General features: G+C 44.0%; 5 protein-coding genes across 5 annotated transcripts; 4 read left to right on the top strand and 1 right to left on the bottom strand.

Annotated features, from left to right (window-relative positions):
• Nucleotides 1–552: 552 nt before the first annotated feature.
• EAE98_010851 (uncharacterized protein) lies at nt 553–2,616 on the top strand (the record flags this gene model as incomplete). Its single annotated transcript, XM_038958473.1, has 3 exons — nt 553–1,245; nt 1,305–1,598; nt 1,648–2,616. The coding sequence occupies 3 exons, from the start codon at nt 553–555 to the stop codon at nt 2,614–2,616; spliced, it is 1,956 nt and encodes a 651-aa protein (XP_038805133.1).
• Nucleotides 2,617–3,323: 707 nt separating this feature from the next.
• EAE98_010850 (uncharacterized protein) lies at nt 3,324–4,999 on the top strand (the record flags this gene model as incomplete). The annotated part of the gene is made up of 3 exons (XM_038958472.1): nt 3,324–3,386; nt 3,457–3,574; nt 3,633–4,999. The coding sequence occupies 3 exons, from the start codon at nt 3,324–3,326 to the stop codon at nt 4,997–4,999; spliced, it is 1,548 nt and encodes a 515-aa protein (XP_038805132.1).
• A 784-nt stretch (nt 5,000–5,783) lies between these two features.
• On the top strand, nt 5,784–9,777 carry EAE98_010849 (uncharacterized protein; the record flags this gene model as incomplete). The annotated part of the gene is made up of 7 exons (XM_038958471.1): nt 5,784–5,823; nt 5,943–6,021; nt 6,134–7,448; nt 7,501–7,711; nt 7,762–8,690; nt 8,768–9,001; nt 9,151–9,777. 7 exons carry the CDS (start codon nt 5,784–5,786, stop codon nt 9,394–9,396), a joined length of 3,054 nt encoding a protein of 1,017 aa, XP_038805131.1. The 3' UTR covers nt 9,397–9,777.
• Nucleotides 9,778–10,554: 777 nt separating this feature from the next.
• EAE98_010848 (uncharacterized protein) lies at nt 10,555–14,001 on the bottom strand (the record flags this gene model as incomplete). Its single annotated transcript, XM_038958470.1, has 7 exons — nt 10,555–11,001; nt 11,062–11,352; nt 11,400–12,062; nt 12,112–13,169; nt 13,220–13,581; nt 13,631–13,851; nt 13,906–14,001. 7 exons carry the CDS (start codon nt 13,999–14,001, stop codon nt 10,555–10,557), a joined length of 3,138 nt encoding a protein of 1,045 aa, XP_038805130.1.
• A 473-nt stretch (nt 14,002–14,474) lies between these two features.
• Nucleotides 14,475–15,958, top strand: EAE98_010847 (uncharacterized protein; the record flags this gene model as incomplete). The annotated part of the gene is made up of 4 exons (XM_038958469.1): nt 14,475–14,520; nt 14,572–14,726; nt 14,805–15,844; nt 15,895–15,958. 4 exons carry the CDS (start codon nt 14,475–14,477, stop codon nt 15,956–15,958), a joined length of 1,305 nt encoding a protein of 434 aa, XP_038805129.1.
• Between the last annotated feature and the right edge of the window lie 3,976 nt (nt 15,959–19,934).

Raw genomic sequence — 19,934 nt, 5'->3', positions numbered from 1 at the left:
TACACCGAAAGTTCACCGAGCTTACTTAATGCCACGTGCAGCCGTTTTCCAGCAAACACATTGGCCCCAGTCGTCCACTTCTTCAAACCAAGCTTAAAACTAACCTAGCAGCTACCGAATTTCGAAGCCGATACGAGTTGCAATTCATGGCAATCAATACAAGCGATATGATTGGTTCACTCTCCGCCTTCAACCACGCTTCCCCGCAATATTTCCAAGTTGAACTTGCCGTAGGCCTTCCCGTTACTATTTCATACCTTTCTGACACTCCTTTCTAGCTTTCAATGCTCTTCGGGATTAGATCAAGGTAGTCAATCGAGCTTCAGAATGGATCAATGGCGCCCGAATGAAATGCCGTTAGAGGTTTCCGACCTCAACATGTAGTTCACAGCAATTTAATTTTTTTTTTTTTAAAGTCTCACGGTTTCCCTTCTCTTTTCTGTTGCATTCTCATAACTATTCTACTTTTCTTGTCATCTTGCTTCAATCAAGTTCCCTTCCTTTTCTGTCAAGACCTTTAAATTTCTCGCTCTTAGCCATACAGTCACAACAATGGAGAAAAGTATGGCACCCCAGGAGAACATTGGAAACACTGGAAGTGTAGTGGAGAAGTATGATATTGTAATCGTTGGTGCTGGGCCGGTAGGGTTACTGCTCTCAACCTGTCTGGCGCGTTGGGGTTATAAGATCAAGCACATCGATAACAGATCGGAGCCAACCAAAACTGGAAGAGCAGATGGTATTCAGCCTCGGTCCTTGGATCTATTAAGGAATATGGGTTTGAAGCCTGCCATCATGGCATACGAACCTGCGAAGGTCTACGAAGTCGCATTCTGGGATCCAACTTCGGGCGGAAAGGGCATACACAGAACCGGAACATGGGCGAGTTGTCCGAGCTTTATTGACGCCAGATACCCTTTCACAACATTGTTACATCAAGGAATGATTGAAAGGGTTTTCATTGCAGATCTAGAGAAGCACAATGTTCATATCCAGAGACCTTGGACCATAACAGGCTTCAAGACAGATGAGAAGGAAGATCCCGAATATCCAGTAGAGGTCAATTTAGCTCAAGTTGAAGGTAGCGTGAAAGAGACAGTTAGGGCTAAATATCTGTTTGGTGGCGAAGGAGCGAGATCATTTGTACGACAGCAATTGAATATTGGTATCAAACACAAGGATCCAATCGCACATGTATGGGGTGTTATGGATGGGGTTGTTCAAACGGACTTTCCTGATATCAAGGTAAGCAATCTTTTCCTACGCACATCATCTTAAGCTACCAATCACTGATAAATCGGTAGATGAAATGTACTATTCATTCAGATTTTGGATCTATCATGGTCATTCCTCGAGAAGATAACATGGTCCGTCTTTACATACAGATTGCATCTTCGACCGATAAGGACTGGAATCCTAGAAAAACGGCAACGGAAGAAGAAGTGCAGGCATCTGCAAAGAAGATACTACAACCGTACAACATTGAATGGGAGCGTGTGGAATGGTACTCTGTGTATCCAATTGGTCAAGGAATTGCGGACAAATATACTCTTGATCATAGAGTGTTCATGGGCGGTGATGCTTGCCATACACACAGTGTAAGTTATGTTTAATACTCCCATCTCAACATCCGCTGACAAAAAGCAGCCAAAAGCTGGACAGGGAATGAATACAGCCTTCTTGGATGCCCAAAACCTTGCGTGGAAAATTCACCATGTCGAATCAGGATTCGCTGATCGATCTATTCTGCATTCATACGAGGCCGAGAGAAAGAAGGTTGCTGAAAATCTATTGGACTTCGATGCAAAATATGCAGCTCTATTTTCACAAAAGGCGCCAGCTGCTAAGGATGTAGAGGCAGCTACACAACGCGGAGCAGAGCACACAAACGTCGAGGGAGAGGAAAACGAATTTATCAAAACATTCAAAGAGTCCTGTGAATTTACCAGTGGCTATGGAGTGGCATATAACCCAAATTCTCTGAACTGGTCATCATCTCATCCAGCACAATCCAGCGCCATAAATCCAAAGGGCAATAAGCTCCGAACCGGCCGTATCCTCACCAATTCCAATGTCACACGAGTCACAGATGCCAACGTTGTTCATCTCGAGCAAGAGATTCCCGTCAATGGTTCATTCCGAGTATACGTTTTTGCTGGAAAGCCTGCATCTACCAAGCAAGCACTGGATGATTTTGCACAAAACCTTACCAAGAAGGGTTCATTCCTTTCCACATATCTACGATCAGATGTCGATAAGGTGTCCTATCACGAACGGCATAACCCTCACAGTCATTTCTTCACCTTCTGCACAATTTTCGCGGAGAAGAGGCAAAATATTGAGATTGCGCGAGACGTTCCAAAGATCTTGGCTAGATATAGCGATCACGTCTATGCAGATGACATCTGGGATCGTGTAGTGCCTGATGCGAAGGCTTCGAGTCATAGCAAGATGGGATTGGATGAAGAAAAAGGAGGTGTGGTTGTTGTTAGACCGGACGGATATGTAGGGATTGTTGTGGCTTTGGAAACAGGTAGCGTCACGGTGGACTCGCTGAATGAATATTTTGGAGCCTTCTGTTCGAAGAAGCTTGGGGAGTCAAGGCCATCTCTATAAAATCTATGGGGACAAGACGTAGTATGCACTGTATGATTTGATACCAATGATGTATGGAATTGGACTGGATTGGAGTCGGCAAGAGCGTGTATTGTTATACTTAGCAATTAGGTAGTTGATGAATATACCAACAGATAAATGAACCATGTCAAAACTACATATAAATTTATTGATTTAATATTGATCATTTTGATGATTGATAGATATATGTATATATCTATGTGTATATATCTATGTGTATATATCTATGTGTATCTTTGTTGTTGTTTTCAATAAGCACTTACAATTGTCTCGGCCTGAACCCAGCTATGACCAGCCCCTGCTTTTAATTCCGGCACCAACAACTTTCATCCAATCAAAAAGCTTTGTCCACCAGTCCTCTTCAAAACCTTAAATCATCTTTCACCAAAAGAAGTTCCATATTCCGTACATTCACTAGGTAGGGTAAGGTAAGGTACCTAGTAGTACTTATTTCTCCATTTCTTCTTTCATCATTGATTTGCCGCAAATCTCACAACCATCACTCTTCCAATAAACCACAACTACATGCAATCTTTCCCAAATTTCAGCCCACTTGAAGGAACAGCACATCAACTATCAACAATCAACATCAATCTGGAAATACTCCAAAGTCAGTTGGGATATTACTTTTACGTACTTCTCAATGTTGGGCGATCCCAGCAATAAAGGAATTTCGCCTTTCCGTCATGACCAGTCTTAAGCGCAAAGCTAGTCAAGAGTTAACTCACAATTCGATTGAAGTTATTGAGGTATGTCCAGACCCCCAAAGTCTTATTAGCTTAGGGTTTGCAAGGAGACAGGAGCTGATGTTCTGGTAAGCCGATTCACGGGGACGAAATGTTCGAGACTATATTGGGTTGGTTTTGGGGCGCCTTGGAATGGTTTCGTAGAAGGGTCGATCCATTATATACAGACATGAGCTACAGCAACATTGATGGTGAGTGGTACTACGGTATTCTTATTCCCTGCCGAATTTACTAAGAACTTCTATACAGTAGTCGCAGACGAACATATTCAGAGGGCAGAAGCGAGAGAAGATGGGTCAACCGCGGTCAAGCGGCAGAGAAATAAATCAAGAAGCGACGAGCACCGAAGAACCTCATCACATCAACGAAGGACAACATCGATAAATATGGACCAATCAAAGAGCTTGTCGGAAGAAGAGCTGAGGGCACAGACCGACGCGCAATGGATCCCACCAGCTTTCGGTGCTCCTACGAAACCCGTAGAACGAGAGGTTATAGTAATTTCGGATGATGATGAGGGGGAAAATGAAGAAGAAAGGCCAAAGTCGATAGCAGATACGCTACGATCACCACGATCACCCAAAGCTCCCACCATACGCCTCCCACCGATGAGTGCCTTGAGGCGCTCATCCACGGCCACGGTCACTGATGAGAGATCTTTAAACGACCGTTTGGCCACTTTATTAACATTTGGTGATGAACAAGACGATAAATATGGACCCTCGCCGTTAGCCATCTCGACACGAGCTCAAGAAAAACACAAGAAGGAACGTGAAGCGCAAGAGCTCAAGGAAAAGCAAGAAAAGATTCGAATTGCAAAGGAACGCAGACTGACACGACGAGATCCATCGAACCGGTTAGTACATGCGTTAGACGACAAATGGGAGGACATTGTTTGTGAAGCTCTGGATCGCGCTCGCAAAAATGGGAATTTGCCAATTACCCAATCGCAGGGTGGCACTCCGTTACATTACAAAGATTTTGGAACTCTATTGGGTAGAAATTCCTGGCTCAACGATGAGATTATCAACACTTATATTGAATGGGTGGTGGAAGCTGCAAACGAATTCGCGAAAGAAGAGGCAAAAATTTTTGGGGAACCTGCAGGCAAAGTGCCAAAATTTATAGCACATAACAGCTTCTTTTACGAGAACTTAGATAAGAAAGGCCCAAGCAGTACACAACGTCTGATGGGTAGGAAGAAAGCTCCCGGAGTCTCGTTGCTCCAGGTTGACACGGTGTTTGTTCCTATCTGCAGAGGTAGCCATTGGACTGTTGGAGTTGTACGACCCATGGCTAGAACTATTGAGTATTTCGATAGTTTGCAAGGGTCTCCAAAGACATTCATCAAACTGATGCGGGGATGGTTGAAATTTCAACTCGGTGCAGATTACAAAGAAGATGAATGGAAGACCCCAAACACTGGATGTACTCGACAAATGAATGGTTATGATTGTGGAGTATTCGTTTGCACAAATGCTCTTTGCGTTGCTCTGGGCGTCAATACTGACTGTTATAATGGGACGGATATGACGACCATGAGAAGGAACATCGCTGCGCTCTTAATTAATAAAGGCTTTCAAGGAGATTTCGCTTGGGGCCGGGGAGTTTTTTAAATTTGCTTTGTGATTTTTGGGACAGGCGTTTTTTAGCAAGGACAAAGGAACGATACCCATGATGTGTTGTATAAAAAATGGCAGGTTACCGGAAGAGTGTTAAAAGATGCATTTTGAAAGATGGAGTCTTGGTCAAGAAAGAGGAATGGGAAGGGAAAGGGAAAGAAGAGCCGAGGCAATAACCCTCATTGGATGGATGATATGAGCTGGGGGCGATGACTCCGTATGATTGACACGAACACATGCAGAAGACGGCATGGTCTATTCCATCTGATAGAACCTTGTACCTGCTTACTTGGTGCTAGTAGGTTGAATCACACATACCTAGTAATAATGGGTTGGGAAATCCAAAATTATATCATAATTCGAAACTTGAATAATCACAAAGCACACTCATAATACCTACTCACTGTCAACAATGTGAATTCCGTATATCAATATAACCCATGGCTCATGGCTCATGGCTATTATCATAATCATACCACAAACCAACATTTATGTGTACAAACCCCGGTTAAAATGCTAACTCCCCCACAAACTGCAGTTCATCCTTCTAGAATCCCCACTAATCTCTTAATAAACCGAAACCCGCTGCTAACCTCGATCCTCCAATCTGCAAGTCGTCACTTACTACTCACCTTGTTTGCGACATAAACCAATCTCTATCTTTGTGACTGTCAATCGAATCTACATAGAAGAAAGTTTCAAATCTTGTACACAGAGACGCGAAACAAGTATAAACTTGTTTTCATGCGAATGATAGAGGGCAAGCCTCTAAGATAAGATGGCGATGGCCAAGAAGGCACGGCAGAGAATAAGTTACGGTATGCCAACAGCCCCTGATTTCGTTGTGTGTGATGGTGTCGCATCGAGTCTCCGCATTGAATATGGGAAAGAACAAAAGATCGTTCAGAAGCTAATTAATTGTTCTGCGCGATTATAGTCTTACCACTTGCGAATTCTCCGGGCGGACATAGATTGGGTGTGAATGGTTTGGCCGTGGATAGTGAGCAGTCAATTTTGTGAGTCCTGTGGCTTTTGTGTTGCGGTTTTACTTCTTTGAACATATGTTGGTGGAGTTCTTTAAGAGAAGAGCTATGGTTAGAAATGGGCGCATGGATTAACAGGACAAAGATACTCAGGAGGCCGAGATGGTGCTATTTGCGCCTGGGATCTAAATTTGGATCTGCGACCAAAGGAACCCTCCACCAATAATCCATTCGACGATCCGCCTTCTTCCGAATCTAAGCCAAAGTCTGCGACCACTTTCAGAGCGCAAACTCAAGCTCATACGCATTGGGTCAATGATATAGTACTTGCGAAAAATAACACGGCGCTGGTGAGCGCATCGAGCGATTTGACTGTGAGGGTTTGGAGACCTTTGGAGAAGGACAGTGAACCGGTGACAATTGGTCAGCATGCGGATTATGTGAAATGCCTCGCTAGTCCTGGCAATACCGCCAATTGGGTTGCTTCGGGTGGTCTAGATCGACGAATTTGTCTCTGGGATTTGAACGGAGGCGGAAAACAACTCGAAATTGAAGTCGGCGACGAGGACACTTCTGAGAAGGGATCGGTATATGCGTTAAGCACTGGAAGCAATATACTGGCAGCTGGAGGACCAGAATCAATCGTGCGCTTATGGGATTCGAGAACGGGGAAGAGAATCACAAAGTTTGTGGGCCATACGGATAATGTTAGGGATATATTGATTAATGAAGCGGGCGATATGATTATGACGGCGAGTTCGGATCAGACAGTTAAAGTGTGGAGTATGACGGCTGGAAGATGTATGCATACACTCACGATGCACAATGATAGTGTTTGGTCGCTGTTTTCTGAGGATCCATCGCTTGGCGTTTTTTACAGTAGTGATCGCTCTGGATTGGTGGCCAAAACAGACATCAGAGGTACACTAGGAGAACTAGACGATGGAGTTTCACTGGCGCTGGCGCAAGAAAATGATGGTGTTACTAGAGTTATTGCTTCCGGGGAGCATATCTGGACGGCGACGTCAAGTTCCTCCATTAATCGCTGGGCAGATGTCGATACTGGATCAGATATTCAATTCCCAGAAGCCTATCAGCGTCATCGCGCTACTAGCTCTGCGTCAAAACCCAGGGCGGCTTCACCTCCTGTCACTAATGGACAACCTAAGGAAGAGATTCCTCTGAAATCCATTTTGAGGATTTCAAATACGGCAAGCTTTCCGGCGCCAGCCGTAAGAGATTCGGATTCTCTCACCAATTTCTCGGTAGTGAATGGTGGGGGGAAAGCATCCGAGCCAATTGTGGATCAGGATTTAGGAGTGATTGTTCCAATTCATACATTACCCGAAGAAACTATCGAGGGACAACATGGTCTGGTGAAGCACAAACTTTTGAATGATCGTAGGAGGGTTTTGACTTTAGATACTGCTGGAGATGTGCTATTATGGGATCTTCTCAAAGTAGGCAACCTTTTCACAAATGGCTTTAGACTGAAGACTAATCATAAAATAGTGCATGCCTATCAAATCTTTCGGAAAATGTCATCTCGAAGATGTAGAGCCGGAAGTGAATACAATGGAAGCCGTTGCGCCTTGGTGTTCATTGGACACTAGAACTGGTCGATTGGCTGTTGTTTTAGAGGAGTATAATTGTTTCGATGCAGAGATGTATGCGGATGAACTAGAACTGAAAGATGACATTGAGTTTAGAGAAGATCAAAGAAGTATGTCTATTATTCGGGGACGGTGGAGGTTTCAAGCTAACAATTCATAGTAAACCTCGGGAAGTGGATATTACGGTATATTTTTTCTAGACTGGTTGATGAGCAAATTAAAAAGGATGAAGCCTTCCGCGCCGAGCTTAATGAAAGCGTCAAGGCAAGACGAGAAGCCAGTCCACCGACCTCCATCATCATACCCAATGCTTCTGTAACTCCTTGGGATCAGCAAGGTTCATTGACTCCGCGAGCAAACGGCACTCATTATCCTGCCATGACCCCTGGAATGGGTATTGGTGTTGCCACTCCTGGGCTTGGGAGTCATCTACCTTCTGTGTCTGAAGATGGCGGGCCATTGGATAAACGAGGATCACAAGCAAGTCGGAGCTCAGCGGAAAAGCCAGACTATTTTGGAAGCTCAGCGATCACAAACGATCCTCCCAAACAACCAGTTGTGACAACAAGCGACAGTCAAGAGGCTAAATCTCCAGCGGTAGATACAGAAAAGGAAAACAATGGTAAGGATAGCAGCAAATCGTTTGGCATGAAGTTTCGTAAAGGAATGTCCTTCGGGACGAAGAAACTTGGTCGTTCATCTTCTACTACCATGGATAAACCAGTCGTACTAGATGACAACAAGGACAAAGCCACAGACGAAGGATCGGAGTCTTCGGAAGCAGGTGATAAACCTCCTGCCGAAAAAGAAGTCGAAGATAATTTCAATGGTACGATACAGAAGATTCGAAACGAATATGATAGATTACTCGTGGAGAATCCGGCTCAAGAAGTTGAGACTGGTATCACACCTAGTTTACCACCTGAGACACCAGTGCTAAAGATTCCTGGTGGCACTACTGTTATCATTCAAGAAGAAACGAGTGGTGGTGTTAAGGATCTGTATAGAGGCAGTGTAGAGACGGTGGGTGTAGATGCTGATCTTATTGCCGAGAAAGCTCCAATGTGGTTGGGCGAACTACTTCTAAAGGTATGTATCTTCCTCTCCCTGTTCAAGCTCACACTTTGTGTTCCATACTCCCAGCACCAAAATCTAATGACCAACAGAACAAAATTCCACTCAAAGATCCCGTCAAAGTCTCATTCATTCTTCAGCCCTACCAAGATCTTCTCCCCTCTATCGCAGGCCCTGATGGCAATGCGAGACTCAATGCAAATCGTATGTTGAGGGTTAAGAAGATTCTGGCTTATGTGGCGGAAAGAATCGAGCCGGCAAGCGAGCAGCCGAGCCCTGAGGTTATGAAGCCGGAGGATTATTTGGATTTATATTGTTATGAACAGGTTTGTCTCTCGTCCTTTCTTCCTTTACTTTCTCTTGCTTGTCAGACGTCATCTCTCTAGATACTCTCAGTGAGATGAGTTTCCGGTGTTAGCTGTCAAAGTCGACGATAGTAAGATAGGAAAATAAGGCTAATCTACTGCTCAAACAGAAACTTCCCATAACAATGTCCCTTGCTACCCTCCGTGCACACGTCTGGAAGGGCGGCGCGGATGTATTGTTGTATTACAAGAGCAATGGAAAGAGGACTATCAGATCCGAAAAGCTTATTCAGGAAAATGGGGATGGCGAGCAGAGTTCTGGGGATGCTGGAAACGGAACTGGAATTACTGGTGCTGGAAATGGTGCTGCGACGCCGGTGACCGGAGGTGGAACTACGAGTTATGTTGGGCCGTAGATGCGAGTTGAAGTTGAAAACGACAAGGCAGAAGCCGCGAAGACGGAAATTTGGGAGGAAAGAAGACTCTTGGTTATGCACGTATGGCTGGCGTGCTAAGTGGTGTTCGTTTAGTATAACAAAAAGTTAGGAGTAGTGTATGTATGGATTGGTGAACGAAAGAGGTTTGAAACCTCTTTGGCTGGGAGGAATATAGTAGGCTATGTTATACTTGATAGTTGGAAGCTAGATGCTCGAATTTAGGAGTAAGATTTAGGGGTGAATAACATTCTTATACTTCTTATCTATTTGAGATTGCGGAGATTGCAGAAGCTTTAGTGTGGAATATGTGATGTTGTAGGATGAGTGATATTATTTCTCGTACCGTTAGGATACTTCTTTTCCGAAGTATGAGGAAAGGTTTTTTGAAAAGTATTAAGAGTGTTTTTGGGGGGAGGTAGGTGTGAGTTTTATTTTTTACTTGAATAATCTTGGTACTTTTTTGATCGATTTTTTTTAATCAGCAATTCCAAAAATCCCAAAAATTAAAGAAATCTGCCTTTTTGCTTTTTGAAAGAAGCTGGTGTTGTATATCAATACAACGCACGCTGTTGATTTTGTATGTTTGAGTATAGCAGTTGTGAAAAGAAGTCGAAAATTAGTGAGACATTTCTATATTCTTTGGCAAGTGGCGTCAAGTATTTAATCGCGTGTGATGCAGAAACACATTCCGGGGGGAGACAAAAGGGAATTGCTACTAATTTTCCATTAACATCAAGACGATCAGTTTAATCTTATAGCGACATATAAAATAGAATTGTTGAATGCTTGATTTCTGTATTCAATTTGTATGTAGTATTCGAAGCCATGGATGGGAGGGAGGTAAAGATGAAGGAAATCAGCAATGCTGATCAGTGCCTGGAGTTTAGCTATTACGGTTCACAATTTTCTTGAAAGCTTTTTGAAGCTGGGTATCGATTACATGTTCAAGACTACGAGAGACGGCTATTGGGAATGTATCCGGGAACGGGGAAGAAGTGTGTATGTCTTCGAATTGGTTTGGGTTTGAGAAAGTAGTCCACCTTACAACACCAAATCTTTAGATTCTCTATCTTTGACCACATGCCCGCACCGTCTCTCCATCAGATTTGCAAGAAAGGTTTATCGTGACGTCAGTACCTATGTAGCCTTTTGCACAAACTCATCTGCCAACCTCTGTAAATAGAATCCTCGAACATCCGTCGGCAGACTTTCAAAAGACTTCACAATCTTAGCGATATCTTGTCTTCCTTTCTCATAAGCCTGGAGATCGCGATTACCATAAACATCTTTGCCTGCCGCGTATCCATTTCGGAGATTGCGGAAAAAGACATTGACAGCGACGCTCAGGCCAGAAGTAGGCGAGGCAGTGTGTAGCCAGAGCGAAGGGAGAAATAGTACATCGCCCGGTTGGAGTAAGACTTCATGGGGGTGCGTATGCGATAGGCTAGGATCGCTGAGGTTTTCGAAAACATTTATACCCGAGCTTGAAGCACCGGGGGCGAAGTCGAAATGTTTGACATCGGAAGGTGGGAAGAGTAAAAGGCGCTTAGAGCCCCTGACTTGGCAGAGAACATTGGCCATAACCTAAAGACGTTAAGTTAAGACTTGGGTTTCATCTTTTGATTTAGCGGGGAGAAAACTTACATCATAATGTAACCACATATTCACGGGTCCGGAGATACGTAGCGGGGAGCTATGTGCGTTATCCGTAACGGACGCTAATTCTGGAGGCAGTTTAAAATCCGCGGAAATCGCAGGATAATCTTTCACGATATCGGCAGGGAGTTCTGATGCCTTTTCCGCAGATAGTGAACGTAGATAGAGCTTTTCTCCCTTTTCTACCTCGTCTAAAAAGCAGCCAAACTTCTTTGTGACATACGCGAAGTTCTTCGAGCTAAAGTTCATATTCTCTGATGATGCTTCATGCACAACAACCTATAAGAATTAAAGACAAATTATAAGGAGGACGGGTGCAGACTTACCTCTCTATCCGCACCAACTTTGGCCTTCAAATACCCAGAGGTCCATTCTTGAGTGCAAACACCGATGTCGAGGCCTTCAAGGATGACAGGCTTGCTGGCGTCAAGAATCTTGTCAAACTCTACAGATGAATCGATCTTTACCCGTGGTACTTTGACCAGAATCTGAGTTCCTGGAGCCGAGCTTGAGAGACTAGTAGGAGTTGATTTAGGAGGAGGAGCAGCATCGAAAGTATGCACAAATTTCCATGGTGCACACGAAGCATCGTTCGTGGCATTTTCACCGGAGTTGGAATCGCCAGAGTGTTTCGCGGTTAACGTATAGCAACCCTTGTTCCAGAATGTTCCAAATGAAAAGCATACTGCTGAACCGCCCATGATTATGATATTATCGCCATTGGAGATTGCAGAAGTGCCGATGAGAAGTGGCCGCGGTTCAAAACTCATCGATACGCTTGAGCAAGAGAGCTCGGCTCTCGTCATATCTTCGATACTACTGCTGCATATCTCATGTGAAAGGGGCAATAGAACATCTCTAACAATACCGCCTACAACAATAATATTGCCTTGGTGGATCAGTGCTTGTGCGCCAAAACGAGCAAGAGTTGCCCCGTTTTCGGCCTTTGTATTGGGACGTCCAAGAAGTTTGAAAACGATGCAAGGTTGCTACCTATGTCAGCTTTAAAGATCAAATGTATCTAAGTGTGAGGCATACCTTTCCCGTATGTTGCGATATACTCCATTCCCAAACCTCTTCTTGGACTAGTCCATCTCCAGCTATGCCACCAGCGATAACTCCAAAACTTGACCCTGGAGAATCAGATTGCAATCCTTTAGGATAGATAACAAGAGAAGAACCAATGGTAGGTGATGGCCGCTCGTTTGAATCTGTACTGCATCTCACCCATCCACCCTGTCGGCTCCAGATCATGATATCGTCGACCAGAGTTCTTGAAGTACTTTTGCCACCAATAACCATCACATAGCCATTGCCAAGATGGACAGCAGAATGTCGATATCTCGGCTGAGGAAGATCATCAACTCTCTCCCAAGCGTTTAACCATTTATGGTACACCCAGCAGTCCGCTATAGAATTATCTGGCGACGTTCGACCACCAACTAACAGAGATCCACCATCGCCAATTTCGGTGATAGTGTGGCACATGCGACTTGATGGCCATGAGTGAGAATCTTGGTAATCGAATGAACTGAAACCATGTATATCTGTAGAGTACACGTCACAACTGCTAACTCGAGTATTGAGACCCATGCCGGAAAAGTTACCAATGAGATCTTGGCCCTTTTTCTCACTTTTTAGAGAGAGTGTAGCGGCAAATCTTCGTTGGCCTTGAGCTTTTGGATACTCAGAATATATACTTTCAGTGTAGCTAGTCTTAAAGCCATCCAAGTTTTGCTTAGAGCTCTCCTGGATCGCTTCACGATTCTCTGTACTCACATTATCTGCGACGAGTAATAGATAATGACAGCCAAATAAAGCAAACTCTTCCCACTCGTCGAAAGGTTCAACGCTGTCCAAAGCAATTCTTTCACTAGAATCTAGAAAATCTTCGGCTCCCCAAAGCTCCCATAGATTGCGAACTAATACAGATGGCCACCCTAAAGAACGGAAACGTCTGTCTTGCGCCGCCACAGTTGGGTATTTCTTGCAGGCGCCTAAAGGTGTACCGAGCTTGTCAAAGTGTGCCATCATTGTTTTTGCAAACGGATGACTTATTTCTTCTGGAAGTAATTGCTCTAGAAGACAGAAACGAGCTAAAAGAGGTTAACTTTACAACCCTGGAGAAGATAGGAAATGATTTTACCATCGGGAAGTTTATTTGCCCATTGTATCAGTGCATCTGCTGCCTCCGTGGGCATATATGTGATTGAAACCTCTGCCGTAAACAAGAATGAACATTTCTCTATATCCACAACTTTTGATATAGTTTCTTCAAGCCGCTTAAGATCTCGCAAGTCACATCCCAGTTGCAAGTACTGATCACTACTGAGCAATATGTCTCCATTTTGAATGATATTCAGATTAGTGAGCATGGAATTGAGCTCTGGTGCGTTTTGTACCACCGTTTGCTTCTTGATCATTAAATCTTTGTAATCGATATCGATGAACTTCACACCTTGAGAAGCAGCAGGATATCTACTCATACATTGCCATGGAAGGGGATCACTTTGGAACATCAGCGAACAGTGTGTAAACCCGAGGTTTTAAGACCTACTATCCGCATCCCAGATTGATAACAACCTTTTGTTTTTCAGACTTCTGCTCCAGGAACTGTTTCACTACATGGTCTATAGCCTTCATACGTAGCCAATACCCACGATTTATGAGAGGGGATCGCCTAAGGGGTTTTTTAACGAAATAACGAAAGAAATGTGGTTCATTTGGAAAGTAGAGACGCTCAACACTGCGTTTGGAAACAATACTGCTGTTATTGGTCTAATTTTCATTAACATCCACAGAAGATAGAGATTTTCCAGTGTAAAAACTTACACCCATGATTGAATCATCAGTTTTCTGGGCTTTGGTCTGCCCAGAAGATTTGGAGACTTTCGCTGGGCGATGCCCATTTTGTATTTGACCTTCCATGATTTCAAAAGATTTCTCCCTTACCTACGAGTATAATAAATCGAAAGGTCTCACAAACTGCTCAAAAGTCCTCTGGCAAAAATTTGATACTGGAACTTCAACGGCTTTGACATTTTAGTCTAGCGGCCGAATTACCGAGATTTAGGCGGCGAACCAGCTCCCATTCCTGGAGCTCTTTAGAGAGAATGGGAAACAACCCCGCGTCCCTCAATAACTTCCTTGAAGTCGTTTATCGAGGCATCAATCTTGAGACTCGAAATCAAATGTGCAGCTCATACAAAAGAACATCAATTGCTACAGCTGCGCTGTCTAGTTGATCTTGAGTGACATCCGCAGAAGAGCCATTCCTAATCTTCAACCAACGCCTTTGTGACTACCAATCAACCCTGAAGCTTGCAGCGCACAGTTCTTGCATTATCCTGGAGAAACATCGTCGCGCATATAATCGCTTTGGGGCCTCCTGATTCGCAGCCATGAATTATGTTACGTTCAACCAGGATTACAGCTGCCTGGCAGTTGGTTGGTGTTCTATCTGATCCAATACCGATAATTACTAATGCCTCTCATCAGGAACTGCCAAAGGATTTCGAATATACCACACCGAGCCATTCTCGAAGATATTCACGGGGGACAATGAGAACGTAACCATAATCGAGATGCTTTTCTCGACGTCTTTGGTGGCCATCAAGCAGTCACCCAGACATATTGTGATTCAGAATACCAAGGTACGGTTTGAGATCAAGGTTATCATATGTTTTGGGAGCTCCGAGTATCACATATGCTGACCATTTTTTTCACTACAGAGAGGCACGGTGATATGCGAACTTACATTCCCATCTGCGGTCTTGGCGGTGCGGTTGAACCGAAAACGATTTGCCGTGTTGTTGGAGGAGGAAATATACTTGTACGATATACAGAACATGGGTCTACTATACACCATTTCTACGTCAGCAAACCCCAACGCCATATGCTCCCTATCCGCTTCGTCTGACAACTGTTATTTGGCATATCCACTACCAAAGCCCAGGGAGGAGACTGGAGATAAGAGACCAGCCCATGCACCACCGCTCTCTCCATACGTTGCACCGACATCCGGAGAGGTTCTCATATTTGACGCGAAGTCATTAAAGGCTGTAAATGTTATTGAGGCACATCGGGCGCCACTGTCTTGTATTGCATTGAACAATGATGGGACGTTGCTGGCAACCGCGTCAGAAACAGGAACCATTATTAGGGTATTTTCGGTACCAGATGGACAGAAGCTCTACCAATTTCGAAGAGGCACTTATCCGTCATCAATTTTTAGTCTATCGTTTAATATGAGCTCTACGCTGCTCTGCGTATCTTCAAACTCTGATACAATCCATATATTCCGTTTGGGCGGGCCTGTTACTGGTTTGCCGGAGTCCCCACGATCTCCCGGCGATAAAGATAAATGGAGACGATCCCGAAGTTTTGATAGTGAGAATGGGTCTCCTCCAGCTGGGATATCACCTGGCAGTGAAATGGCAGATGTTCCTATAGAAAAAACCAAGTCTAGTGGCACTTTTGGAAGCATGATCAGGAGATCCTCGCAAATGGTGGGTAAAGGTGTTGCTGGAGTCGTTGGAGGATACCTACCCCAAGCTGTCACTGAAATGTGGGAACCAGCGAGAGATTTCGCTTTCATTAAGCTTCCGAAAGGAGGAATGGGAGTTACTCCCCGAAGTGGTCCAGTCAAAAGTGTTGTGGCAATGAGTAGCAGTAGTCCTCAAGTAATGGTAGTGACGAGCGATGGGGGCTTCTACATTTACAGCATAGACATGGAGACTGGAGGAGAGGGAATTTTGGTTAAACAGTATTCGTGAGTGAAAATCCTGTGATCGATTTATATATTTCTAACCACTTCGGTAGTGTCCTTGAGGGCGACGACAGTCTGGAGCCACCGCCCATTAATTATGTGAGCTACCGTACCTAGAGGGTGTATATTTAATGGCGTTTTTCCATCAAGCTTTAGCGTGCTTTTTTCTAATTTTCAGTCTTTAAAACTTTCAGCATTATGTTAGGTGTTTCTGGTCGGTCGTTTTCGGTACTAGGAGGGCAAATATTGACCAAGCTTACGAGCCGTCTCTCATCTCATTGATCATAAAAATTAATAACAAATATCATTACAATCTCATCTCGTCCTCATCCCTAGTAACTCTTATCGTCTTTCGGCCAAATGCAGCAGGTTGACAAGTTTCACTTACAAAATGGAACTTGACACGGAATATGGTTCAACCACCTTTACCTTGGCTAGAGTAGAGTGGAGTGGTAGAATAGGGCTTGTTTGATTATTTCGCGCGAGAAGGATTCAGTGACAGGCATGGTTTTTGCTGCATGAAATTCGAATCGTCGACGGATAGGATAGGGGAGTAATTCCTCCGTACCTGTCTGTGCCAATGTAGTTGTAGCCCTGTCTACATGTGTGTATTTAGAATGGATCGTACATGGCCAAAATTCCATTATCCCCAGATTACTCATTGTCCAGGCCTTTTGTGGCATGTGAATGAGGTAAGATGAGATGAGACGAAATGGGATGGGATGGATTAGGATGAAGCGCCGCGTAGATAATACTATACATCAGATCGCGTTTCAGGGCACGATTTACGAATACACGATGTAGGTACCGTACCTTACAGAAAGACCCTGACAGATTGTACATCGCCTATTTTTGTGGTATAGGATTATTTGGTGGTGGCGATGGGCCTTGAGGTTGTTGTGGTGGTTGCGCAAGAATGTGAATCCTTTCGTTTAAGTTTAGATGATAATTTAGCGTGAAGAAAAACGGTTCCGGAAGGAGTCTCACCGCAGAGAACTACCTACTAGATAGAGATGGATTAAACTGATGGGTGTCAAATTGAGTTGAGATCGGATATGTTACCCGGGGGGGCTTTTTGTAGACAGATAGAGCATGTTTGGCATTTCTTGAGTTTCTGTGCGAATACGCAGCAGTATGTAGGTAGGTATAGTGTTGTTTCGAATCCTTTGATGTGTGGGTGATTAGATGGAGGAATTTCTGGATTGGGTTGGATTTGATTGGATGGTGGATTTGGAATCCTGATAGCCCCAAGGAGAACTTTTTGTTTTAGATTCTTTTTTAGAACTTGATTGCTGTTGTTATGATCAAGGTGTCAATGTTCATGTGATCTATGTCTACGTAGGTGATGTTGCATTCAGGGGAGGATTTTCGGAATTGGTAGAAGGGAATGGAAGCCCCACCACAGCCTCGGCGGAGTGCAGATGGAATTTTGAAATTGTAAGTAGAAAATTACTTATGGGGGTTTTGTAATGAATATGATTAGATGATTCTATCTCGTGGTTCCTCCGTAGTTTACCTGCACATGCAGGATATCGAAGCTCGTTTACATGATTCATGAGCAGAGGCTGAACATTAACCGCGAAGTCTGCCTCCTCAAGGCAGATTTGCGGTATCAAAGTATCGAGCTTGAGTATGGAGGCCAGCTAAAAGAAGCAGAAAAAGAAAAGAGTCATCAAACAAACAAGGGATGTGTGATTGCATCATTGGCATATGATCATCTCAGGTCTATTCTCGATCTCACGAAGAGGGTACCGGTCGTGGGGCCGTTATCACTTCGAATAGACCAACATGGACGAAACCCAGATGCATCATTGATAAATATAGATGTCATTCATTATTCCCAAACAAAGAGATATGCATGGCAAGGAGGGATTTTCACGTACGGTTACTTGGTACATAATAATCTACCCAAGGGAAAGTGTAGCATTGCATCGCGTGTAAGTGTGCATCTGCATCTCTTCCATAATCACACAACATCGGATGGCCCCAAAACTTGGTTTTCCTCCCCCTCATCTTCCTCCATCTACTGACCTTCTCTCCTGCTTGTACTGGCCAGTCGGGTTTGAAAAACTTCAGGGATCTAAGCGCTGTCGCAGGAAAAACACATCCGGCTATAAGCCGTTCTCAACCTATGGGATTTATTTGGGACGAACTTACAAGGGTTGGAATTTCAGTTACAACTTACAACAGCCAGGGTATGAAGCTAGATCAGTAAGAGTGTGTGGGCATTTTCTCGGGGAGCACAGGCAGACGAGACGACGAGGTGTGGATGTTGGAACGAGATCGACTCAATGGCTAGGTGTAAGAAGGTTGTTGATGGGTCTTAGGCTGTCTGACATCTTGTATATCATCACAGTCATTGCGGTAGGTCAAATTTAGACATTTCCAAAAATGGGATTAGATGAGCGGATGAGCAGAGAAGATGGACATCTGGTCAAGTAACTGTTGGATTCAAACATGGGAATATGGCATTCACCGTTCGGTTTCCATGGGTCAGGATTTGGTCATTATTATTAATAAAGTGGAAAATTGTCATTTCGGTCCAACAGCCTCTTTTTTAATACGGAGTAGAGTGCGATCCGACCATCAGAGTTATATGTACCCATCCGGTCCCAAAAAGATCTACATGCTTGTTAGCCTAGACCAAAACTTCACACGGTCGATAATTAGATTGGCAGGGCAGGCTAGTTATTAGTATGTGGGAACAACTGGCCCTATGAACTCGGTTGCAAACTTGGGCTTCTGACTGGATCGAAAGTACGAACATACGGACCCAAGTAATTGGGAGGAAGGAAAAGAAAATGAGTTACATCCTATCGCGTGAATGAAGGGGATCAGGAGGGGATCAGGAGGGGAGCAAACGTACTAAACAAATGGCTCTATGATGCAACGACAATCCGCGAATCGTTCCAAAAGAAGTAGATAGAGTAGAGTGAAAGACTGAGGTAATCATACTGATCAGCCAAGATCTTGATAATACTTCGATAGTTGTACCGGTCTAAGCCCTCTGATGCACTGATCAAGGACGCCCGCAAATCGACCTAAACGAGCTGTCCCTTAATTGTGTTGGTGGGAGGTCAAAAGACATAGCCATTCAGGGTCATGCTCGGTAGCCTGTCACGTACAAAATATACAAAATACAGTGGCTTGAGTTTTATTGCAGCTAAACCAGAAGTGGAGGATCTATTGCTGCTTCAACTCTCGAAATCTCATAAAATCATACTAATCTTATCTAGGGCAGAGGCAGCCGAGACAATCTGTTTCCCCCATCTGCAGGCAGCCGAACCTCTCTGACTGTTATCTGACCAAAATATCAATCTTGATCTCGACTCGATGACCCAAGAATAACACGGAAGCAAGCAAGTAGACAAAGATAAAGTAACGTAACGCATTACAACAAGTACAACAACCGATCGACCATCCTGTAACCTGGCCTCCACGATGTGTCTAGCAAGGCATCATTTTCATGCTGTAAGATCTGAATTCATCAATTTTCCCATTTCCCTATTTTCATTCATCTGACCAGACTTGACTGCGGGTCTAAACATGTGGTCCACTCAGAAATGCCATAATAAAGTACAGTACCGTACCGTACAGCCCTGAACCCTTAAAATATTGTTATGGTGTTGTTTGTTATCTGAGGTATGTTTCCTACTGGCCTATTCCAATAGCCGTTTCCTAGGTACTGTCCTAAGTTCTAACGTCGCTACTAAACTACCCAAGGCTGTGCGCACTTTTTTTATCGTCATCCTCTGGCATTTGATTGGGAATGTCTTGAATGACTGGTCGAAAAAGTAAGATTGATCTGATTTTAATACCCAAACAGCGGGTAAATTGGTGATTTCGCGCGTCAATGGCAAAGGATACCTACCACCTGGCACCCAGCTACCTAGTCTCGAGCTAATTAATATGTGGATGAGATAATGGAAGTGATCAGTGGAGAAGTAAAAAATTATAAGCTTTCAGACGCTAGAACGGCCACTAATGGTTATGATGATTAGTATCAATTTTTAATTCTTGCAGCGCGTTTGCTAGTAACCTTCCCTTACGGAGACTCGGAGTACAGTCATCCAACACGTTTGCCCTCTAGAAG

This window comes from Botrytis deweyae (genome assembly GCF_014898535.1).
Source record: "Botrytis deweyae strain B1 chromosome Unknown BDEW_041, whole genome shotgun sequence".
NCBI classification, from domain to species: Eukaryota; Fungi; Ascomycota; class Leotiomycetes; order Helotiales; family Sclerotiniaceae; genus Botrytis; species Botrytis deweyae.
Note: the sequence above shows the minus strand (reverse complement) of the source record. Positions and strands in the feature narration are given on the sequence as shown.